We start from the raw sequence: 26,786 nt of genomic DNA on the forward strand, positions 1-26,786 counted from the left end.
ATATTGTGCTTCTCTCTCTCTCTCTCTCTCTCTCTCTCTCTCTCTCTCTCTCTCTCTCTCTCTCTCTCTGTGCATTGCACGCAGAAGAAATGCTCCCTACCACTTAGCACCATGGCAGCTTCTTAAAAATGTTTGTACCAATAAAACCAAGAAAACTGACAAGCACAGAACAGGTCAAAACTGCACCATCAGTAGAAGCATAATGAGTAACTGTGCACCATCACAACATTCATTTTCATTAAGGTTGTCCATTTGGCCATTCAGGAAAGTCACATCTGCAATCTATGTTCATGCAAAAGTACATTCTGAATTTGCAAAAGCAAAGGCACATAATAATTCAAACCCACCAAGTGACCATCATTGCCATAGAGCCCTATTGAAGTGCGGTCACCCAACAAGACAGGTGAAACTTGCTCATATCAACAACAGAACAAGAGCCTTTAGAATTTCTCAAGCGTCTAGAATATTTGGAAACAGAGTATAGGCCCTTCCATTTGCAGAGTGGGACAGTTAAGTCAAAAAAGACTTAGTGGGTGTGCCTAAGGTCTTCCAGCTCATAGAAACCCAATCTCTCACCCTAGTCTTTTGTTCCATTACTCATTCACTAAAAATTGTGTTTGAACAAAAGAAATAAAAACTTAAATCATCATCAACTGAAAAGTCTCTCCCAATCCATGAAGAAAGGAAGGCGATCCTACAAATGCCAACTCTAGCGTGAGCAGGGACTGACCTAGCCATCAGCTCAGCTCTGTACTAAGCCATGGATAACTTACTCTGTTTGCATCATCAGCATCCTCTTCGTTGATAGAGCTGGAAGGGGAGGGAGTGGCTGATTTGCTTGCTGGAGGTGAAGGAGATGTGTGGGACACATTGGCTCCTCCCAAATTCAAGCCCAGCTGTGCACTGAGCTGAGACTGGTTGATGGTGGTCAGCTGGGCAGGAGGCATGATCCCAGATCGAGCACCATCCGTCATATGGACAATTGACCTCATGACCAAAGAGGGATCCTGGCGGTACTGTGACACTTGTGTGTGGCTCTGATCCTACAAAGACAAGAGTGAGAGAGAAAGGGATTTAGTTTCCCAAATGCCGACAAACTTGCAAGATCAGCAACCCTGTAGATGGGTCAGACCCATCTGCAGCTTTGCTGAGTCATTTAGATGCAAACCACAAAGATGGAAGACCAGGGTACAAAATGCAAAGATGCAAACCAGCTGTCTTGCTATAGGATAGTTCTTGGATGACTTCTGTACAAAGACAACTGGCCAAAAGAGACTACCCTTTAGGGGTTCTCCAATGAGTCTATGTCCTCCTCATACCCAGCACTGGTTCCGTGACCCACAGTGTGAGAGGAGGGTCCATCCTCTGTTGAACCCTTATGGAAAGGCACATTCCCAGCAGAGAGTGATCAAAGAGACACGGATCTGAGCTTTCCCAGAGAAGAATGTTTGCCATGTAGTCCAATGTTAAGCATGGTCATCGTAATTCTGAATATCCACCCCAAGGGCATCTGGAGGTCATTCAGTGTCTTGGCTCCCACACCAGTGCTTTCAATTAAACCCCTTTGTTTTCATTTTCTTTTGCTGAGCCCACCGTGATTTAATGTCATAATACTTCTAAAAATATTCCAGAATAGCAGGTGGGGATTTCCCCATCAGCATTATTTCTGTGAAAATTATTTCTCTGACTTCATAAGTAGCCTTCCCTCTTTGGGAGGCCTGTGAAGCTGTTAAGGCTATTGCTGCCTCTTTCTCTTTGCTTCCCTTTTAAAGACCAAAGAAGGCAAAGTAAAGGCATGCCTTTCCAGACACTTCTTGAGGCTTGTCCTTTGGATTAAGTGTGATTTTACTAAAATCTAATTCTTTTGACCCCCAATAACCTAGAATCTCATTTTCATACCAAGTTAAGGATACTTTACTGTTCTTCTCTGAAGTCTTTCTGGTAAGGCTTTTTTGTTTGCTTGTTTGTTTAAAAAACAAGCAGAAGGTTATAAAAAAACTACATTGAATATTTGGTTTCTCAATTACATATTTCCCCTGTTACTAAACAAGAAGCTATGTCGAAGAATAGTGGCTGCATAAACGATGACCTCAGCAGACTACAAAGCGTTGCCAAGCTTTTAAGATCAGCAAGTTAGATGGGTGTATACTGATCTATGGCTGGGTTTCTCAATCTTGACTCGACAGAAGGCTGGACCAGGTAACTGGAGGTGTGGACTGGGTCCTCTGGATGCTGTGGAAATACCACAGCATCCTCAGCTGCCACCCACTAGATCTGAGCAGCTTCCCTCCCCTCTAGAAATGGTTTCTGGGGACAAAAATCACTTCCACATGGGGACTACTAAGCCAGAGTGACATCCAAGATGGGAGAAGGTAAACTGTAGAACAAAGTCCATTTTTATCTTTTAAAAAGTGACTCCACCATCAGTGATCGTCACATCATAAGACATGGGATTAGAACAGTGAGAAGGTTCAAACTTCTTCAAAGAAGCATACACTAAATGAATAGCTATAAAATTAAACAGACAAACAGAACATGTGAGAACTAATTCTGGACTCAGAAATAAAAAAGAAGGTAACACAAAATGGTTAAATCAAAGTAACCTCTGGATTTAATTTGTTTGTTTGTTTGTTTGTTTGTTTGTTTAGTTTGAAACCAGGCCTCATGTAGCCCAGGCTGGCCTTACATTCACTACATAGCCAAGGCTGACCCTGGACTCTTGATTTTGTTTGAAAGCGAGTCTCATGCAGTCAAGGCTCACCTCAAAATCACTCTGTAGCCAACGCTAGTCTTTTTGACGTAAGTCTTCAAAGTGATGGGGTGACAGGACATCTCTCTCCCTCACAAGCCCCAAGCTACTGTCCAGTCTTTCCTGTTCTTCTGAGGTCCCAGCATCATCCACTTATGTGTACTTCTAATGATAGGGACCTCACACATACATCTTTTCTGGAACACTTCCGAAATCTTTTCAGACTTGCCTCTGGAAGTTTGAAAGTTGTTCTCAAGCAACTTTGGGAGTGCAGTTCAATACACTGGGTTCTGATTGAGCACTAATGTCTTAGTTAACTGGCATAGTCATGTGAACTCATAGTAACTAAGTCTGGCTTATGCTGCTTTATCCTCCACAGAGGAGACACTCGGTTCTCATTGTTCCAGTGCTGTGAAGATCAGCCCAGATAGATACTTATTGAGCAGCCCCCCAACACAGCATTTTTGATGGCTTATCAGCAAAGTGATGACTAAGAACCAAGCCCTCCTGGCAGAGGCCACCTGTCACTCACACCTTTATTGCAGAGCTGGCTGCTGGGGCTCACCTGTTGGGGGGCTGAAAAGGAACCTTCCCTAGGTATTTTCTGGGTACCAGGATCTGGGCTAAACTCAGCATATGTTTCCTAACTTCACCCTTAGGACTACTGGTTATTGGTACTATTATACTATCGACACTATTACTGTATCAATCCTTAGATAGACATGAGTGAGTCCCTGGGCCTCGAGTCACTAGCTGGTGACTCTTACTCAATAGCAAAATGGTTCTCTAATGAGCCATGGTGCCCAAAGGATACAGGGTAGCAGCAGAAAGAGAAGAATGGGCCCTGGGCTCTCCACCCCCACCGTCCATTTTAACAAAATCATCTTCATACCCATTTGTTTTCTAAACTGAGTTCTCTCATAATTCATTTAAAAGAGACAGTGTTCTTTTGAAATTGGGGAGTTATTGGTGGGGAAGCCAAGGCTTTGCCAAAATATTAATAACCCAAGAAGTTATTGGCCCGTTTTTTTTTATTTCCCATAGGACAAAATAACAAGAATGCCCTATAATATATTCAAGAAAATTTCAAATCACACTACCTACTCATCAGGATGTGTGAACATTCCTTATGGCCCACAGTCACCCTACCACAGCTTCCTACATTGGAGGACTGTGGTATAAGAAGGTTAGTGCTCAGAGTGCTATAGACTACACTCTACAGTCTATGCTATATATAAGCGCGCACACACACACTATAATGTGTATAGTATAGAGTGTACATACTATACAATCTATAGTATAGACTCTATAGAATAGAGGTTTAAGCTCCAGTAGGGCCACCAATTATTAACAGCTGCTCTGAAGAACTTGAGCATCAACAGCTCCAGTCACTTTCTATTTAAAAAGTAATCTTTAAGAGATGTCTAAGCTGGGATGTAGCTCAGTACAAGAGTGCTTGTCTACCACACGTGAGGTTCTGTTTCCAATCCCTAATACTGCAAAACAAATTTACCCTAGGGCTTCCTATTTTTTAAAAAAAAGTTCGTTCTTAGGCACTTAATTCTCAGTCTTTTAAGACTCAGTCTTTGGAAACTGGAAAATCTTTCAGATAGTGAACAGAAGTAAGGATGGCTCAGCACATTTACTGCAGCAAAGCACAGGGCAGAAGAATTTCTATGTACTCCTCCAAAACAGCTCATAGCTTTTCCCAATAGGAACGAGATAGTAAGGAAAGATATAACCCCAAACAGAGCCCAAAGAAATATAGTATGTTTTTATAAATCAACTCTTCCCTATAAAATTAGGTCTTGAAAGACTTGTCAGTGGTCAACTTATACAAGCAAAATAATTACCAAATTTTAAGAGACTGCTATGAGCAACAAGGTTTGAATGCCAGTAACCTTTGCAACACTTATTTGTTTATTTATTTGTCTGTTTCATTTTATCTTGTGGTTCTAACTTCAGACCTAGGAGCTCATTCACACTGGATAAGGGCCCCAGGAGCAAGCCATAGGTAGTCTTCATTCAGCACTTGAGAAAAACTCATGATCCAAGTCAAGGGAGTTGCATGTGCAAGTTGAAGAAGACAGCACAGAGCATGCTCACATGTGCTTAGGGCAGGGTTACAGAGAGAAACAGAACAGGGGTGGACAGATGGCAATGGCCCAGAGTGGACATGGTCAGGAGATGGCAGGACACTTCCCTGACAAAGCCCCCCCCCCCAGAGCTAAGGTACAAAAGGAGGCAGACATCAATAGCCAGGAAAAGGAGCAGCTCACACCCACCAGAGGTGACCTGTGGAGGTGCAGGGAACAGAGCAGGATACTGCACTACACAGCAGACTGGATGCTCCCAACAGAGGGCCAGGAGCAGCAGGGTCCCTAGGCTGCAGGACAGATAATGGCTAGAGAGTGATGGATCTGACAGACTGGTCCGGGACATCTGGATGGCAGCATACAAGGATGCTACTGGTTGTTCAATGGATGTTCAATAGAGTGTCTTCTACCTAGTGGGATTATTCATTCAGATAAATAAGAACTGGGCACTCCTCCTAGGCAGTCCACCTAAGTCAATTTGAGACATTCAGTATACATGACTAGGTGAATCCCTCAGTCTGTGTTTGAAGACAACTCAAGGATTAACATTCAGCTGTAGAAAGTCTCCTCATGATCTGCTATCATAGGAAAGTACTGTGAACTACTTTCTGGCCAGGAAATAACACAATATCTACACACCTCCCAACAACAGGTCACTGCTTTAGAGTAGCTTCTCCCTGTACCTGGTCAAAGGGCCTCTTCATTTTTTAAACAGGAATCCAGGCAATGACCATTTCTGACAGTAGTCCTGGGATTTCCTAAATTTCCTGAAACCCTGCCTATTTTTAAATAGTGTACAGTTTTTAAGACTTATTTTTACTATTTAAATTGCGTGTGTGTGCATATGTGTGTTTAGATATGCACACGTGAGTGCAGGTACCTGGGGAAAGCCAGAAGAGGGCACTGGGTCCCAGGGAGCTGGAGTTACAGGTTTTTTGTGAGTCATCCAGTATGAGTGTTGAGATGCAAATTCTAGTCCTTTACAAGAGTAGTAGACTGAGCCATCTCTCCTGACTCCAAATCAAACTGTTAAAATGTGGATAATTTATATTAGTAAAGAAATATCTCATCACTAAAATAAGGAAAGGCTAAGCAGACTGTCTGGTGCTGAGGCAAACACGGGATAACTACCAAAAGGAAGAAGTCACAATGTGTGTCTATGCACCCTGGGACCTGCCTAAATTAATAGCTCCGGTCTGCTTCCCTTATTACAGGCAAGGGTAAGGGTAACAGAAACATTACCCCCCCCCCCCGACAAAAGGTTCCCCTTGATTTACCAACTCTGAAAGACAACTGAGAAAACCTCCCTGACTATGTAAGTCCCCACTACAGAACTGTAATTGCAAATCACATATAGGACTAGGGTGGTCTGGGGGGAGGGTCAGACAGGCACAGTGTGCTCTCATTTCCCGAGCAAGGAAAACTCAAATCACGTTCATATTTAAATCTTCTTCACACGTTCATTAAAGTATTGAGCCGCGACTTACAGTGGTATAGAAAGAAATATCTCCCCTAGTGTTTTTCCCAAGTGTAAGCTCTATGCTTCTGCATTTTGAAACTTAAAATATTACATATTATTTTTTTATTTTAAATCCATATACATCCAATAAATGGTGCTTCCTTCCATCTGGGTTGATCTCATCATAAAAGGCATTTTAAGTTTCATATGCAAATGCACTTATGTGCCTTTTATCTGCATTGTCAAGTCAATGCAGCATCAGGTTTTCACACTGGAGGACAGCATCCAATTAAGAAGCAAATAACCCGAATATGAGACAGTGTGACTAAATAGATTTCCACTGAACCAGTTCTTAATCAATATTTCCTCAGAACTGGAATAATTAAACAATTACTTGTAATAAACATTATATTGTATTAAAAAATACCAGGGTAACTACAAATATGGAATAAATATAGGACAGCAATTTTATGCTCAATTATTTAGTCATGTCCTATAGCAATGTTAAAATTTTATTTATAAATTAATAACAATCAAGCAAACCTTGATGCTTAGCCAGTAATATCTCTAACCTCACAGACCGTGACACCAATGCCAATAAGCAAGCCAATGAGAATTACACCCCTGTTCTATTACTTTTATTTTTAGGATTTTTTCCTATGTTGTATGTTTGTGTGTGGTGCAGAGCATAGGCACATGAGTGTAGGTGCCTATGGAGGCAGAGGCAGCCAATCCCCTGGAGTTGGAATTACAGGTGCTTGTGAGCCACCCAATGTGGGCATGGGGGGAAAGGAGGCAAACTTGAATCTTCCACAAGAGAAGCCTAAGATCTTGTCAGCTGCATCATCTTTCAAGCTGCCATCCCGCCAACTCACCTTCCAGAATATCTACACCGCTACGTTTCACTCTACCATTACGCTCAGCCTTACGACCTCACGCACTCACGACCTCACACACGCACAACTTCAAGTTTATGACTTGCCCACACCTAAGTTTTATACACCACAGTCTAGTTTTATTTGTTTCTTAGGAAAATATACATTTCAATTGTTTCTTATCCAATACCCCCGGGGAAGGTCACTCCCTCTCCTAACAGTGAAGATACTCTGTTTTAGCAGACTCAGCACCATGCTTAGTCCCTTTAATCCTATATGAAGTTTTTCAGGAGGAATTCCAGTTTCCCATCTGTTTATATACTAAGTTACCTTCCCTTCCATTAAGTGTAGTGGTCAAGAACGCCTTGTAGTGAATGAGTGCTCTTACACTGCCCATTCACTCATATACTGGACAGATGAAACAGCTCTAGCCCCAAGGCTGGCCCACAGATGCCAAGAAGCAGCAGCAGGTGAGGTCGCTGCCCTTCTGGAGATTCTACTCTGGAGGAAGTTAGGGTGGAGGTAGGGTACTGTTAATCCCACAAAGGCCACCTACAGCAAGAGGGCAGGTAACAGGAAGGATCTGGGGTAACCACACAAAGTGGCTTTTGCCTCTAGCACATACCATGTCATCCTGTCAGGTTGTATTCAGGAATCTGAGCGCTGTAAAATGGTGCCTCTGTAGTCCCCCATCACTGCTGGGGTCTGGAAAACTCAACTACCCATGATACCAGCTACCAAGAAGAGACGTGGGAATAAACTGACCATGTCACTGTTGAAGAATAGTGACCCCCTTAACACCGACAAATCAAGTGAGCTGCTGAGTACAGCTCTGCCTAACAGCTAATTGTGTTTATTAGTTCAGAGTGTATGCCTGCTTTTATAGATAACGCTGGCTCTAACCTTAAAGGCAGCGCCTCACCCATGTGATGAGGGTCAGAGATATTTACAGGCCGAGCAGAGAGAATATTTTAAACCCTGGATGGTTCGAGGCTCTCTGCTCCACTGCAAAAGGTGAGCAGTACAGCATCTGGGCCTGGCTTGGCGTGTCTGGCAGCCAGTCCAGCACAGAGTAGGACCTACATGAAAGGAATCTTCAGTGCTGGACAGCTTTAAGCCCTCAGACTGCAAGTGTTGATATTCCATGGAGGAGGCACTGGTTATCAAAAACAAAAACAAAACAACAATCACAAAACACCGTGTTCTAAGCAGTCTATGTTGGGTCTTGTAGCACTTAGTAGGTGCTCTGTAAGATTTTGCTAGCAGTTAATGGACTTCAATTTCATAATTCGGATTTTTTTTTGTATTGTTGTTGCATTGTCCACCAAAAGTGAGGGGTTTGCTCCTTTTTCATTGTTAACTAACAATGAAAATGGATTTTGACAGCAACTCAACTTAAAATACACTGGCATAGCAATCATTCAATCTGTATGAGAACTCGCCAGTCCCCAATGGCTGAGCGGTAACCATCCTACAGAATTCAGCTGCACAGCCTCTGTTGACAACGGCAATGAACATGTTCATAATAATAATAAGGGCTTGTTTTAATAGAACGTTCCACACATTAAACACATTAATGACCCATGAAATAACTGTTTTATCTGTAGCACATTAAGCGACATTACTAAAAACAATGTATTAATTGGTAGTGGGCTATTTCTTTGAATGTAAGGTTTTGGTTTTTTTTTAAGATAGCGAGAAAATCATTTCATAACTTAATCAAAATTAGAAATTAGAACCATGGCAATTGTGTGAAAAAGAAACGTGTAAAATACACTTGGTAATTTTAGACATGTCATTTTGATAAACTCTCACTTTTCTGATCGCAAATGATATCTACCAGCATTGCATGCTAAGCATGTTATTAGCATGTAAAAGACTCCTACTCTGCTGCCCGATTCCCTCCACAGCCTTTGCTCTCTCACCTGAGCAGATCCCAGATACTTCACACTCAAATGCGCTCCCGCCACCTCCTCCCTTTTCAATTTTCAACCACTCCCTTTGATGTGCTACAAGCATCCACCCGACATTTTCTACACACACAAGTTATCACAATTAAATCCAATGCAACATCAAACAGAGTGCGCAGGCCCTCTACACGGGAACATAATGTCGGCAGAAAATGTGTGTGAATTATCAGTGTGTTTTATAAATTCTCTTTGGGGGGGGAGCATACAAAATATCAAACTAGAGACAATTATTTCACTGTCTGTTTCTTTGATATCAAAGAGAATTTTGAAACTCATCAAAGCTAACCTCCTGTTATGTACAACAGGCTGAGCTAGGAAGAATGTTAACAAGTTCAATTTTCATTCAATCAGCAGCACTGCTCTCTGAAATGTTTCATTGCAGGAAAGAAATAAAAATAATCTATATGGTAATTATGAGAATGAATCCCCCAGTAACTTTCAGCTACATGAAAGGTCAGTTCTATTCAAGATATTTTATCAGTCCCCTGCACATACTCCTGTCCTGTCATTTTAAATCTGAACAGCATTTTATTTTCCCATTTACAGCTACCTGCAGAATTAAGTACTTAAGCCAAATAAGAAAAAAAAAGAGAAAGAAAGAAAGAAAGAAAAAAAAGAAAGAAATGTTGAATGCTGGCAAAGGCTATAATAGCATAGAGATAAATCGTTCATCTGCTTTCTCTCAAGCCTCTGGGGCTGCAGATTTTTCTTCTCCTGGTGCACTGTGGGTATTCAAAACTTGTTCAACATGATTTCATTTCATTTCAGGCACTGCCTGAGAAAACTAAATTACAGAATCAATCATACAGAAGGTCAGAGTGAGACTTCATTACAAGTATTGCATGCTTGCATGAATATCTTTCATTTATGACTGACCCAATATGTCACAATAGCTGTCTAGTAAAAATAATCCACTTTCTGAAATTGATGTACTACTGATGTCGGTGCTACTCAGCAGGCCGGGCAGATTATAGAGAGGTGTTAAAAAAAAAAAAANAAACCTTTGGAGCTCACATTGTAGGTTTTCAGAATTGCAATCTTTTGTAGATTAAAATAATTTCTAGATGATCAGCTAAACTGACAATAATGCTTAGAGGTAACAAATTTTTAAGTAAAAATCTACTGTTGATTTCAACCTGCCAACCACATCTTGTTTTAAAACCTCCCCGCCCACCCCAAGCAAATCAAGGTTGCTCTTTGAAGCCACAAATGCACAGAGACCTTTGGTTTTTTTCAGCAACTCTCTTTTGAATACCAGAGGGGTATTTGCATTTTCTGAACTGTGAATGCGAATCATTGGGCTCTTTTTAATCTCTCCTCTTTTGCTTCTGCATTCTGTTTTTCAAATGTAACGGCATAAATTTAAGGAAGGTAAACAAGCTCTGCTTGTTGTATGTCATGATGCAGCTAATGAGTCCTCTGACAAACTGTCAGTCTTGCTAAAGCAACACCGACGGATGGAGCTCTAAGGAAAAGCTGGTCCGACATGACATAAACAAACGGGGCCTTTCTTCTTATATGATAGGCTTAATTCACCACAGCAATCCCTCACAGCCAGCCATATTCATTTGGATAATAAAACTTGTATAAGGTATGAAATAGTCCACGTGCCCTAGGACACTGTGTGCATGATGTACACGTATTATTTATTATTCCTGTGCTGACCTTCCTACAGGAAATCTCAGGGGAGGCTTCTGCTGAGTATTATGATGTAGCCAGCACCTCGGTACCCAGAGGGAGATAGAGAGGAACCTTGACATAACCCATTTTTAACCATGCCTCTGGCGATTCTGAATTCAAGTTTACAGGTGAACATGTCAGGAGTCCGCAGAACAAAGCCAACGACACATTGTATTCATCATAATTCTGTCCTGGTACATTTTATTTTTCTCCACATTTGTGATTTAAAACCCCATGACATTTTTCAAGGTGAAATTCGACTAGAATTTCCAACAAGATTGGTTTGCTTCCAGCCAAAATAAATAGCATTCGGGTTGAGCAGAACTTCAGACCTGTAGCCGTAACCATGATGCGGTCCCCGTAAACACAGAGCCTGCACTTAAAGTACATATACTTAAAAAAAAATCAATGGAATAATTGAACTGCTTTACTGATTAGCCATACATTAGAAAAGAAGCATTAAAAATTGAGTCCTCGCTTCCAACGCCAGCCCGGGAAAGCATTGTCTTTAAGTGTATGTGAATATCATAATTATTTTATGATTCCATCTTTAGTTCTTTCCAATATAGTAAATTCAATTGACCATGAAATGAAATTTCATAGTCAAAATGCCTCCTTTACACTTTTTTATAGCAGCAATAACAGTTTTATAGCTTTGAGGCAAGGTAATTCATCAGATGTTTAATTTAAAGGCAGATTCTTATATTACTAATAAATATTTACCAATTTAATAAAGTACACATTTTAGCATATATTATATGGTCTTTTAAGTATTTCTGCAACTTGAATGAGCCTGGCTGAGCATCTATAAATATGGCCAGCTCTAGAAAACTCCCTTGCTGACTAAATACCCTTTTTATCTTTATTATTTCCCAAGTATATTACAAGCTAGACTGTAGAGGAAGGCAGAACCCCCCTTTCCAGTGTCAAAGGAAGAAAACTGTCTGAAAGTCCACAGGAAACAATTATTTGTGATGTCAGGGAACATTTATGAATACTTAATGACTACTTCCTGCCTGCTCACTGCATTCTTCTCTGACCAAAAAAAAAAAAAAAGTAAAAATAAAAACCCTCACGTTCAGCTCAAACACAAAAGATCACAGGCAAAGAAAATTATGTTGCCGCAATCCTATTTGGGGAAGTAATCTTATATTTCAGAAAGCACACTGAATCTTTGCACTGTTAATCCACTACATATTTTGCAATCGTGCGTTGTTATCTGGGGAATTAAAAATAAAACCAATAAACATCACTGGCATGGTCCTAATGCGCAGAGAAATATGTAAACAAGCAATAGGATTTGTTTTTGTTATACCAACACATCTGTCTCATTTTATCAGGGTTTAAAAAGAGAGAGAGCCCTATAAACTATTAATCTCATTTTAAGATGCCTGGTTAGTGCTTCACCTCCACAGACACAAATACATTATATACTGTGCTAGAAAAAAAGACACAATCCCAGCAGAAGAGTTTAAAATACTTAAACAGATTTACTCTGCTGATTGCTGACTATAATTGCACACTAAGAAAAATAGAAATAAAATTATCGCATTAGCAATCTTTGCTCTCTAGAGTGCCTTATTTGAGGTTTGTAACAATAAATAACACAATTAGGTATATTTCACACAATAACACAGGCCATTTTTTCCCTGCTGGTTATAATCAGATCCACCCCTATTCTGCCGTATCATATCACAGTTTGATATTTGATTGGACATGAGAACAAACCATGTACCATGCACATTATGCTCTAATTCAACGAGTTCAAAAGACCTGGGCACCTAAGACGGGCTTCCATGTTCAAAGGCTTGCCTGAGTAAGTTCTCACTTCACGCACACCTCCACATTAAAACAAAGGCCAGGGAAGCCCTGCTGCCTTCAAAGTAGTAAGTAAGCTGCCTTCCTAAAGTTCATTTCATATTGGAAGACTCTTGTTGGTCATCCTCTGTGGCTGTCAATCACCCAACACCGGATATCAGTCTAGTATTACCTATGGTTAGAGGGCAATCAGTATTAACTCAGTGGCCACCAGCCCATCAGACAGGGACATTTCTGAACAGAGCCTCACAGATCCTTACCACGAAGACAAATGACAAATCGTAGTCACAGGTAATAAATGGAGAGCTTACCATGTGCAGCCCATTGCTATGAAGCACACCATCTTGCTCCACCAGATTTCTTGAGATTGTGATGGAAGGGAGATCCAGGCTTTGAGGGGGAAACTGGGGTGTGAACTCAGTTCCCTGGGAAGGCAATGGATCGCTGAGAGTCTGAAAGGGTAGCAGTACATCAGGCATGCCCAGGGTGGGGTCTGACTCTGGAGGAGGCGTGATCGGTGGAATTTCAAACTCTTCGTCCCCAAGGCTTGGCGTGTGGAATGTCTGCTGAAAGGGAACAAAATACAGACCCCCTCACAGTCAGTTCCTGGATTTTATCCCTCCTTAGAGGAAACAAGAAAGACTATGTATCTAGGCCAAATATTTATTTCTCAACATGAAAACATCTTAAACACAGATTTCCATATATAAAGTTTTGCTGATCATTCTGATTAAAGATTTAAGTCTCATTATCATATGGTTTTAATGGAGTATCAGTATTAACAGTGCTTTAATGCGTACTTAATTAGCAACATCTGTCTTTGTTGTTAGTTGGAGCATCGGCAACATTAAATTTGGCTATATAACAAATTGCCACTTTATTGATATGTTAGTGAAACAGCTCAAATCGCGTATGCGATCCACATGCTTCATAAAATGCTGACAATTTTGGGGCGAGCATGCACGCACACATAGACACACAGACACACAGACACACACACACCGTTAACCCAGAAGTGAACATTACAGGTGTTTACTTTCTGCCAAAACCTATAAAACAAGTAATATTAAATTTGTGGTTTGGTTTTTAAATGTTTCTTTATTGGCATATTCCCAAGTGTAATGAATGCTCCTATGGAAATTGTTACTGTGCCGTGCAACATTTTCTGTAAGGCTTATTGCAGTTCATATTAAAAGACTTTATTGAAACTATAAGGAAAATTGGTTGTTGTTTTTTTTTAACATGAACATTTCCATATGTATTTATCATTATCAGAACATCATCTAGCAGGCTTCTAAATACTATCCAGAGAGCACAAAGCCATACTGAAATAGCTATACCAAGAACATGGATGCCACCTAGACACCTCACTAGACAAATGTTACATCTTAAAACTTAAGTAAATCTTAGAGTACTGTTATCCATGAATGCTACTGATGTTCTTCAGGCTGTGTTTTAAAGTAGGGTCAGTGAAGACTATCAAGGCTGCCTTCCATTTCAGTTACATTAAACATATTTCTCTTACCACGTGGACTATGTGGGGAGAGAAGAGACACCAAGATCCAAGGTGATGAAGGAGAAGATGGTGATTATGTTATATACATATAGACACCTACGCTTTGGTAAGGCACAGGATGCAGGGGCCACCCAGATTTATTTTGTATTCCTAGCTAAGAGGGTCACAGATGTAGTTCATTTATTATTAATAGTATTTGAAAGAGTGAACTGGCACGGGGTAATTGGAGTCTGCTATTATTGATAAAGAGACCTAATTAAGAATTGAAAATCATCATTTTCTCAATTATGATGCTATATAATAATCACCTGAAAAGGGAAGAGAAACAAACTCTGTTGGGGTTGGGGGTGGTAGTTTCAACAAAAAGCACTCGTTGCCCACAGAACCTGACAACTGTTATGTGCAACTCACAAGAATGAGCAAGCTCACGAACTCGGGGAACCTACAGCAGCGCAAGTGGCCGCCTTGAGCACCTTGGTAGACTCAAAAAATATTTTTTAAAAATGAAACCTAACAGCGCACTTAAGAGCCAGAGTGAGGCATTTGATTTTTCTGATGTGGGCGTACTTGCAATGATACCCTCCGCCAATGTCAATTTCTCTTCTGTGGTACCCTGAGTTCCTAGCAACAAAGGGATGAATTGGCCACGAACGCGGGTTGGCTAATGAACGTAACCCTATGGCTGCGTTCGCTGTTATTTTGGCACTAATGTGGTCTAGTAACAGATGCAACTGCAATTTGTGACTCATTTGCTACCCCATTACTGCTTAATGAAATCTAACATATCACATTAACAATACGGATAAACACTCATTCTTGATATGTGGCATTTGGCTGTTTTCATTACCACTGTAATTAACACTTGAAATATTATTTCAATAAATATTTAAAGTACTTTAAAAATGGTCAGAGCAATCATGACGCAGATAGAAAACATAAAGCTAATGTGTGAACTCCAGACGTAAGAGTACCCTGGTCCCTGTAGCGATATCTGCAGGACACTGTCCATGGGAAGGGTTCAGGCACGATTTAGGCTCTACAGCATGCCAACCTAAAGTCTTCCTGAATTAGTTTGCACTCATTAAAAAGTTAAAAAAAAAAACAGATAAATTTACTTTTAATGCCGTGATTGGGAAATTAGATGAGAGCCATAATGTGGCACATTAGCATTTACTCTGGCTTTATTTTTGATCTTGGGAAGACGCACGGTGACGCCATTACATGAGATTTTAAACTCCAGTATAAAGCACACCTCAGGCCAGGCAGTCAAAATTAAAGAGGTTTTCAATTTTTATTTTTGTTAAGGAATATAGAGAGGCATGTTATATATAATATGTCCCCGTGGCATAATTTTTTAAAAGACACATTAATTTTAACTTAGAAGCAATATATGTCTGCACTGACCTAATAAAACAGCACAATGAAATAACATTGTAATATGTAACCAAGGAGATGCTAAAATCTTAACTACTTTTATGGAGAGGTAAAATATCACATGTGAGGCCTTCCACGGAGAAAAGAGAATGGTAAAGTATCATATATAACATTAAGTACCTCTGATCCAAAACATTGTTCTCTGAAAGGATAAAAACACCACAAATTCTATCAACAATGAAGGGCACAGACTTTGGATCAGATTAATCATTTGGAGTTTATGTGATCAATTTTTACAGATATTGACTTTTCAGTGTTTACCTTGAACATGTTAAAGTAGTGGGTGCATAGTTAAATACCATCTGTAGTGAAATGTTCAAAACATTTGTTCCTTTTGATAAGAATGCAAATCTGGAGAGTACTGTTGTATCAACATATAACAGCCGACGTCTGACACGGTGAATTATCACAGCTGGAATTAAATTGTTTCTGAACAGCTGCTGCCAGCACAGCTTTCATCAATGTTTGATTCAAATGTAGAGGAAAAAAAAAATCCCCCCGAATGAAACATCATGTTGTCCTTACAGATGGGGTTTGCACTCATTATCCCAAACACCCAGCAGCCAGTGCCAAACAGTATTCCTGCATCTAAGCTGTCTTCCGGTTGGAGGCATGATGCTCACTGGAAAATGATTAATCTACAAAGACCCTTACTTCTCGAGTCTGCACTTAGGCTAATAATTTTGAGACATTAATTTCTTTCATATCACTTGCTCGTCTGTACCAAGATCATTTGCAAAGCCATTATTATTTTCAATCTCTGGGGTCAAGCTAGTTCACTCTCCTATATCTGAATGTATTTGGAAAAATGAAGACTTTTTATTGCCCGAGCCACAGAGGAACTGCTCCATTTGGACTGATTTCATACTTCTGTTTGTTCTTGTTTGAAAATTTTAAATCTCACACAATCTACCCTTTTAGGAAAACCTTTGATTGAGCTAATCAAGGATCTTGGGTGTTTTTCGGGAGGCATGCCAATGAGATCAGACAAAGGTGGGAAGTCATATGTAAGAAATACAGTAGAAACAGCAAAAAGACAATGCTTATCCCACGTATACTTGCACACCATCACAAAGCAGGAGTTAATATGGCACTGGACACAGAGCCCATAACCCAGAATTCCTTGCTACAATCATATCATGTACCAAGTCTATTCACTGAGTCAGACACTCAATAATTTCTTATTGGATCTCTACTATCATGGGCATTGCGCTAGGGGGTGGGGTTCTAACAACAAAGCACTCACTGTAGGCTATTCTAGAAGCCATAACACTGTTGGTCATAGTTCCCTAAGCTGTGATGATCAAGGAAGTTAACCTTAGAGAGCTAGGAAGCAAAACACTTTCTAGTAAGGTTTCCAAAATACCCAGCTATCTGCTTAGACATCCAGCACAGAGAGACAGAGGGGGGGTGGGGATGGGGGAGATAGAGAGAGAGAGAGAGAGAGAGAGAGAGAGAGAGCACTAACTTTCTATTACACATTTATAATTGCTTGCGTATGGACTTTTTTTTCCATCAAGAGATTCACTTATAAGCTTTGAAATGTTAACAACAGCCTGTGGACAGTGATAAAGTCTTGTCAGGTTAGTTTCTTTTCCAATAGGCTTTTCCTGTTTTCCTCCAAAGTTGTTACCTTGTGCCACAGGAGAGAAAGAGAGAGAAATTCAATATCTTGCTTTTCCCTTCAAGCCTATTACATTATCTATACAACACAAAAAAACAGGAACAGACGCAAGAAGACAGACACCCACCTCACTGGCAGCAAAGAAGGCGTTGTTTGCCTCGGCCATGTTCATGTAGTTATTATTTCCCAACTGGAAGAAAGAAACATTGATTTATGTTAATGGAAGGCAGAGTAAAACCTGGAGTTGTTTAGTTAATACTCAGGAGTGATTGGGAAAGAAGGCAAAGATAATAGGGTGCAAGGGCTAACCTGGGAATGAGAAACTATAACACTAGGCAGCCCCATCTGCAGCTACAGCATGGAGTTACACCGTCAATAATTCTAGAACATAGTTCTGTTTCTCCCCAGGACTGGTAGTGAAAGGAAACAGTTACAACCATTTGGCTGTCTGGTCACTAGTGTGATGTTTATTCAACTGGCCTTTGTCAGAGGCTGGAAGAAAAGGAGTTCCCAAGAAAACTCTCTGGAAATGTTTTAAAGCATGCTGGGATTTCATAGTCTACTTCTCAAGAACAGGTGTCACAAGTGTGAGTGGGTTAAAAATGTGAATTAAAGAGAAGACAATTTAATTTCCAAGGCTCAGATTCTATTTTCTGGTGAATGGGGTGTGGCATGAATATAAATAAATAAGACTAAAGTATATTTCTAAGATCTCCAAGCAGAGCTTAGTGCCATATCTGCTCCATCAGAGCTGCTGAAAGCTGTGCTATTTAATCTCTCCATGTAACATTAAGTGCAAAGAGGGTTAGAAAATAAGCAGGATCCCATGAACACAGCAATTTTGATTTCATTCCCTAACACAATGGCCCATTCATATCATCACAAATAAGACTGTATCAGCATTTCAGATGTAAGCTCTTTACTTCTAGGGACCTGTTATCAAAATGTAAAACTTGGATTTGGGCAGAAATGTATTTTCAGGTTCAAATGGTCTGGGTCGGCACATTTCGTTGCTTTCAGCATTCTGCTATCAGACTGGCAATGTGGGAAGGCTCTGTGGGCATAATTATCTGGGGCTGTGTTATTTTCATGATGGTTAAATGGTAAGAGAATGTCCTTCTGTAGAGCGTTTCTATTCGTTTCCTCTCGCGCATCAAAAGAAGCACAGGTGTGGTCTCCAAGGGGTGAAATGTATATAGGTACTTTCTAATGTATATTAAAGCTAGCAATTACATTAAAGTAAAAGGTGTCATTTTTCCAAGAGATAAATCGGTAGATCAATGACTGGTTGGATGAATGGGTGGTTGGGTGGGTGAACAGATGGACAGTATTAGAAATAGGTACACAGATACCCAGATACAAATATAGACTGATATAGCCAATAAGGAGAAAGGAAATACAGATCTATGCAAACCCTAAATAACCCTCCTCTCCATAGCATTGATTTCTGGGGGCAGGGTGTCTTGATCCAACTCTCACCCTGTAGGAGGCAGGATTGACATGTTGACATGCTCCACTTTATCATGCCAGGGATCCAAGAGCTACGCAAGAGTTACAGGAAAAAAAAACTCTAATGGCTCCAGAGTGCCATTAAGGTCTATAGAGGCAACATCAACCCCCACATGGCACCTCAACAAACAAACAAACACATACACACACACACACACACACACACACACATAATCAGACACGCTCTCTCCCATCACTCTTATTCATTTGGGTGAATATCTCCCTAAGAATTCCTGGAAGGTGTACTCACTAGCCCTTAAAGACCTTTATCTGGCTTGTTTGAGGCATGTAGTTTCAAAAACATGCACAGGGCCATAAGTGCAGATACACACATACACTTAGACGCATTTCTCCATTCTTCTACAGTGTTAAAAGTATGTCAGAACAGAGCCCCATAGGCTTCTGTATTGCTTTTTTTTTCCCCATGTAACGTTCAGGCCTATAATCAAATATGACCTATATTTGAATCTATATATCCCATGCTCCAATCCACCCCCACCCCCACACACACACAGCTGCCTGACAGCCAGTATCACAACTTTAACATTATTTAAATGTCGGCTTTGTTGGGGAATTAGAAATCCATTTAAGGCAAAGAGCTCATTATCAGAGAGTATTTTTTTTTTAAGATTAAACTCACTTATTATCTAATAGCACCTAGAACAACAAAGGAAAATAAAATGGCCATTAAACCAAAGGCCTAAACAATTCAAAAAAAAAAAAATTAAGCTCAGAGTGAAGTAAGAACTGGGTTAGAAATCCTCTTCAGAACAGTTAGTATGCGAATGTAATTACTGAAGAAACTACAGCTAATCAGCTGTGAATTGTATCCATTAATTAGTATTTGCCCTGGAGAAATGAGAAAAATCAGTAACAACGCTGGCACCGCCACAGTGCTGATGAGCTGCAAGCGGGCCGAGCTGCGTTTAGTCAAGCAGGTGGCTCCAGCGGTCCACGTAATTTGAAAAGCTCTCACCTGGAGGGGGAGCTGGAGCAGGCAGAACATTCTGTGCATATCTCTTGTATCTGCGTAAGGCCTTAATTAATGGCTTTTAATTTGGAAGCACTTGGTGATCGGGAGGGAGCAGTTATAAATCATTTCAAGTAGAAGCAAGGGTTTCCCCTGTCTACCTGAGGTGGAAGATGCCCTGTTAAAAGGAGCCTTCAGGTATTGGCGGCTGAGTGGCAGGAGGTTGTTTGGCTTCTGCACACAAGGACATAGTTATACCACCAACAAAACCAATTCTTCCTCAGAAACCCACATTTCATTGGGCGCTGTGTATCCCTTACCTGCTAAACCCAGCCAATCTCGTAGCCAGATGGAAAGGCGTGCCATTTTGTCTTTGGTTACTTTTTCTCCCCCAATGCTCGCTTAATTTTCTTTCTTGTACATTTGGGTTTTCTTAGTTTGAGACACGGTGTGGCTGTGGAGCCCAGGCTCCCCTCAGAACACGTTCCTAAGCCTCCTAAGTCAGCCTCTTGAGTGCTCAGCCTCCCAGAGTGTGCTGCCATGTTTATTCCATGTTAAAACTTAGCCTATGAGCTCTGCTTCACTTGTGGGATGCTTACAAAATGAAAGACAGGATTCTGAGAGGGAAAGTTCTCCTCTGGGCTAGACTGTTAATAGAAGGACCAAAGAACATTTAACTTTGAGTTGTGTACAATTCAATTTAGTTTATGGTATAGGAGGTAGCAGCATTGGTGAAAGCATCCTTATTATACACACCCTCCAAGTCCAGGAGGGAGGGGCCTGAGCTGGGCTCCCCACTGCCATTCACTGAACTAACCATGCCTGGCATTTGTTGAAAGGAATGCAAGGTGATCCCACTCAAACTCAGGTGACCCAGAATCACCCCTGCTACCCAAGGTCATCTGTCAAATATTTGAATGATGATTAATAAATGAGTGCAGCTCAGGGAAGTCTTCTGTAAATACCTCTTCATTTCATCCCCCAAAGTGGGACTAAATGCAAGCCATTTTTCTCAACAGACAACAGTAAAGAATTATTATCATAGGCATTTGTTCTGGTCAGCAGACTGAGGGGTCCAGGCACCATGCTGCCCACCCTGGAGGATTTGAGCACACATAGCTGGCATCCCCCAGTCTCATGCTGCCTCTCTCACATGCCAGGACCCACATACACTCTACTTGTTCACTTGGTAATGGGTTCAGGTTTTAACCTTTATTGTTAACTCTGTTATTCCAAGCTGGAGGCTAACTGGGAAAGGCTTTCTGGATGACCCTCAACGCCTTCTATGAATCTACGGGCTCTGTGATCTCTCAGTCTGTTTCATCTACAAATAACTATATCTCACCTGTTTAAGGCACTGTGCTAGGTCTGGAGACACAACAAAAATCAGGATACCATGAACTCTTTTTTTTTAATGGAGGCTATGGATACATTCCCTACCTTCCAGCCCACACCAATGAAAAGAGAGAGAGCGAGAAAAGCCTGTGGATCTTCCTGCTGTTTCTGTTTACCTCACAATAACTAAACTCTTTGGGAAGCCTTATTGGAAGAAAACACTGGCTCCTCCTCCCCCTCTTCTTCCTCCTCCTTCTCCTTTGCCTCTTTTCCTCCTCTTCTTCCTTCTTCTTTTCCTGGATCATTCATATAAAAGCTAATCATAATCTTGCTCTGTAGCAAAAGCTACACATTTTTTAAAATCAGCTGATTTCTTTCTCATTTTTCCACTGATAAGCTCCAGTGACGTTCCTCCAAAGCAAGACCCCTCTCAGTCACGTCTTTAGGCATTCTCATTCTCAAGACTCAAAGCAAGACATGCTGAACAGACAAGATGCCCGAGGGAAGGCACGCCCATTACTCTCTGTTACTGGGAGAGACTCATGGAAACATCATCCAAGAAAACGTCTCATTCACAAAGGCTCAAGGAGCTCACACGTGGGGCTTCTAACCCCACTTCCACGAGGAGCATAGTGATAACAGGAGTTTATCCACGGTGACAAACTCCAACAGATGCCATTCCCAAAGATACCACTGTAAAGGAGAACCATATCACTCTGCACGTGGATCCTTAGTGGGCCACAAAAGAACATCTCTACTGTATCAGAGTCAAAGCTGCTCTTGCGGCATGGTGAGCAATTATGGCTTCAGCAAACATAATTTAAGAAGGACATCAATTAAAAAGGAGCAGCAGTGGGACTTCATAGAAGTGCATCAAAGAACATCATTTCCATGGTTCATGTGACCGTGTGAAGTGCCACAGTAAATTAATGCAGATTGGAAAGTCTGGCTCAGCTAGCAACGGGCTTGGGACAAAGTAGAACAGCAAAGACAAAACCCTGTCTGTAAGCACAAGGCAGTTACTTGGTCTTGGCCAGTCCACAGCATCATCTCCACTCAAACTATTGTAACACCCATGTGAAGAATTGTATAGCCTTCTTACAAAGCAGCATTAATAATAGGATCTCAAACAGCTAAACAGTACAAGTGTATAAATGGTACAAATTCTTCTCTTTCCCCATTAAATTTGTTAGCAGACACTAGCCAATTTGATGCCTCGCCCAGATATTTGTCAAGTTGCTTACATAATGCCATTCTAAACAACATGTACCAAGCCTGGTCATGTGATAAAGAAGGTAGCAGGTAAAGTGGACTCGCCCTTGATGGCTATTAAGTAAACCCTTGGCCATGATAGGGAGGTATCAAGCCACAATTTCACTGAACATCAGAAGCCCACAGGGAAACAAGACTGACATGACAAACAGTGGGAGCACCCTACTAAGAAACAAAGGTTGGCGGGAGCACAGAGATCGTCTATGCTGTCACCAAAGCATAGGGGACCCAACAGGACTCTGGAAGGAAAGCTACAGGAATGGAATCCATCGTGATTTGACTTGACCACAGTGTAAAAGTGGTGTGCAATGTATAGACACTCCATACCCCTAGGGTTTTAAATTCTGATCGCAGGCACGTGATAGGCAATAGGATCTACTCCTGCAGAGCTGGACAGGACAGTAGCAGCAGGCTACTCTTCCTTGTCAGCAGCAGTCTTGTTCCCTGTCAGCCATGTGAGCAGGATGAAAGGTAAATGAAACTCCATGGCGTGCTTCACTTCCAGTGCATTTTTGAATACTATCTATATTTTCTTCTCACTGGGTCTACAAAGTGCCTATATAGGCACGCACATCAATACTCCATTATCACGTGGGCTTTCTGTGGCTGACTAGCCCCAACTGTCAATAAGGTAGATCCGTAAGCATCCTTGCCCGTGACTAAAGTACCTGACAGAATAACTTGAGGGAGGAGAGATCTATTTTGGCTCCTGGTTTCAGATCACGAAGATTGACATGGAGGAGCTGATCAGATCAGCTTATCGTGGCCCAGAAACACAGCCAAGGGAGACTCAGGAAGCAGCCATGGACAGGGGCCTCCCCCTAGGGTCCTGCTTCCTCCTGCTAGCCCCCACCTCCTAAAAGTACCCAGGCCCTTCAAGGTAAACAGCCTACAGTGGGAACCAAGCATGTAAAATATGAGCATATTATAATTATATCGATTTACATATATTTAAATTATATTTATTAAATATATATAATTATATATATTTGTTATATATAATTATAATACATCCTATTCAAAGCATAAAAGCATTTGTAATATGCTGGCTAATCTGGGATGTTTGGTAGGCTTGGTGTCTTAATTGCATTTTCAATTTAGGATATTTTCAATATAGGATATTCAAATTGTGATTTATTTTTAAACTATGTTATTTTCAACACACGGTTTATCAGCCAAGAGGATCTAAATACATGTGTGTGTATATATGAATGTTGTGTGTATACATATACACACATATGATGCTGCTAATTAAGCATATACAAGTATATGTACATATATGCAGAGAATTACACACATATGCATTATTACACACACACACACACACACACACACACACACATGTCCCTTTTGACAAGCTAAAATTGCCCCGATGTTTTCTTCTGAACACCCAAAAGCATGAGAACTCACACTCAACACTCAAACTTGGATGTTAGCAGACATTTCAACATACATTCAATGCTGAACCCCGTTTGCTCCCCTAAGCCTGCCCTATGCAGTCTTTCCCATTACCTTCAATGGGGACCTGCCTTAGGACAAGTCATTCTTGAATCTGTGTTTTTCCTCCTTTCTCACATTAAATTATCCAAAGGAGATCCTGTTGGCTCATCCTTCTAGTTAACCTCAAGCAGATCACCTGTGTCAGGTCCTATGCCCACCTCCCCAGGACCCAGCCCTGCCTAAGCCTTTTGGCTGCAGGAGCCTCCTAGCAGGTTACCACCACTCTACCAAACTTTTACCAGACTATCCATAACACTGCCATAGAGGCCTTTGTCACCAACTTTCCAGTGGCTTCCCACTGACTCAGGAAAGGGGACATCTGCTTGCAATGGTCCTTCCTTCCTTCCTGGCATCATGGCAACATTCCCATTGCTCAGATTACTACATCCTGATGGTGTACTTGCTGTCCCAACAACACCCAAGACCCATGCTTACCTCAGGGCCTTTGCACTGGCTTGGTTCTTCCATCGGAATTGTTGTTCTTCCAAATGCCCCCTTGGCTTATACATCCCCTCCTTCTGCGTCTTCCCTGGATGCCACATGTCTAGTGACAATCACATTTCTCTACTGCCCCATCTCCAACACTCTCTGTCCTTCTCTTTCTATTCTACCTTTTCCATTCACACTTTCAATATCACATAATTCAGTCATTATTTTCATCCTGTTACTAGAATATAAATTCAGTGAGGGGAACATTGTGTCTACTTGCTACACAGAAGCCCTGCTGGGACAAAGAGACTGGGAAATGGTAGATGCTCAAAAGCTCTGTTCTGAATGAACCAATGAACCGGAAGTGAAATGCCAAATCATTCTTCAAGCCCCTTGGACAACAGTATCAGCTCCTGAAATCCAAAGGACAAGAAAAAGGACCCACTGCCACTCTTGTCCCCACACAACATCTACAGCATAAAAAAGAAGAAAGAGGGAAACAAAACAATCATTCCAAGAAGGAGCCCTCTACACTCCAGAGACACTTATGTGGACAAACACTGTTCCTGGAAAGGCACTACAGAATGATCTGCAGCCCAGGACTGTCGCCATGCTTAGCAACAACCCGGTGTATCTCCAAGCAATTAACAGGGAGGATTTAGAGCATTCCCAGTGCAAAGCACTGCTGCACACCTGTTGGCACAGAGGTGAGATCAGGGTTATCCTTGACCTGACCATTACAAGGTGTCCCACTGTGCCCCAGTGTATGGATAGTTACCATGGCCACTATAAACAAAAGATCCATATGAGAGATGCAGAGGTCTAGAAAGGTAGGGTGGGCTGCTGGGGATGGAACTATTGGTGGCAAAATACGGACTGGTGTGACTAGATGCACTGGTGGGCAGAATGCTGGCAGAAGACAACCAATCAGGTGGTGTCAAAGGGGAAAGGCTTCACGTATTCAGTGTAACCGCTGATTTTTTTTCCAATTTGAAATATTTTAGTTTAAAGAAGTGATCTTTAGTCTGAACCAGAGCTATTCAAAGTGTATGGCCAAGGACTAAAGACTCATTCAATGCTTGTTCAAGCATGCACATAACCTGACCCTACCATGTCTGACTGCATCAGATTGTAAGGTTGTGGGGCTCTAGTTTAATGTTCTAGGTTTTTCTCAGGGACTGTACAGCATGTCAGTATCCATCCAGTTCATTTTAGACTAACATCTTGAGTATTTAAAAAAAGAACCCCCTTTCTCTCCCTCTACACATTTTGGGTTTTGTTTTAACATGGGATACCAATATGTAGTAGAGGCTGGCCCCAATTTGGCTATCCTCCTGCCTTAAAAGATTCCTGAAGTGGGCACAGAGGCATGCCTCGCCGTGCTGGGTTTGAATGAGTTTTCCAAGCCTCTAGAATGAACTAAAGTAAACACTGGGATCCCATATTGTTTCATGGTTGGCAACAATGCAGGCATCTCAGAGGTTTGTTATCTCTCCCTCACACCTGCAGGGAAAGGGCAGTCTGTGAAGAGGCTACCTACCCAACTCTCTCACTCTCACCACCAGGATGACCAGACACATCCTCAGCTCTATCAAGAAAGGGATGCACGCTTCAGTATCTCAGAGTGTTAGCAAGTGGTGTGGCCACACAAGCAACAACAAAACTTAAAGACATGGGCACTCTTCAAACACAGAGGCCTTTGGACTCTCGTGATCTGAATGTGTTTGAGTTTGTGAGTCATCTGGACAAGTTACTAGTGACGGGGAAAAAGGACACTCCTTTAATACAAAACTTGTGTACACACACACACACACACAAACACATGAGTAAAAAGATGAAGGTTTCAGCATCATGGAAGTTTTGAGCCCAAGTGGAGTAATCATTGGCCTGGCCAACACACACTCACCAGTATTTCCAGAACAGAAGAATGGGAGACTAGTGTCTTTAAGCACACTACAATGAAAATGTCAACAGTAATACAACACTGTGTGAGCTTCCCATAGCCCATCTATGTGCTTCCCACACTGCTGAGTTAGTAGGAATGGATGCCAGTTAGTAGGACTTATTTGGGGGAATGTCTTACCTCTTTGTAGAGGATGAGAAAGAGGTGGGACTGTTGCTCTCACAGGGATAAACAGTGTGGTTGAGATGATGGGCAAGAAAAAAAGCCTCAATGTAAGGACCAAGTCAGGTGACAGTCAACAAAGAGAGGAAAGAAAGTCACAAAGACATAGCCACTTCAGAAAACAAGTCCTGAACTTGGGAGGGGGACAGGTAGTACAATGAAGGGATGAGTAGGGTTGGCAAAGCTGTGGACCTCACCCTGCACAGGGCTTCTTTAAAGATCAAAATAGTGACGTGAGCAAGGAGCAGGCAGGGGCCATGAAGGCCAACCTTGGTGTCCTTAGATGTATTCAAATGGGAGGTCTCAGAAAGATTCTGTGGGGGCGAGGATGCTACCTCCCTGCAAATGCATATACATACATATACATATACATATCAGATCGTTGACGATCTGATATATATATATATATATATATATATATATAT

General features: G+C 41.4%; 1 protein-coding gene across 2 annotated transcripts in view; it reads right to left on the reverse strand.

The window, feature by feature from the left end:
- The window catches only part of Tox3 (TOX high mobility group box family member 3), a 99,512-nt gene that overhangs the window by 9,803 nt on the left and 62,923 nt on the right, over positions 1-26,786 (reverse strand). The window contains exons 2-4 of one of the 2 annotated variants that reach the window (XM_021170666.1): positions 17,349-17,411; positions 12,959-13,213; positions 774-1,043 (exon numbers count right to left, since the gene is read on the reverse strand). In XM_021170666.1, the coding sequence (XP_021026325.1) occupies positions 774-1,043; positions 12,959-13,213; positions 17,349-17,411 (588 nt within the window). The remainder of the gene's footprint in view (positions 1-773; positions 1,044-12,958; positions 13,214-17,348; positions 17,412-26,786) is intronic. The other variant, XM_021170667.2, reaches the window with a different exon arrangement.

The sequence above is a fragment of the Mus caroli genome, chromosome 8, assembly GCF_900094665.2.
Source record: "Mus caroli chromosome 8, CAROLI_EIJ_v1.1, whole genome shotgun sequence".
Taxonomy (NCBI): domain Eukaryota; kingdom Metazoa; phylum Chordata; class Mammalia; order Rodentia; family Muridae; genus Mus; species Mus caroli.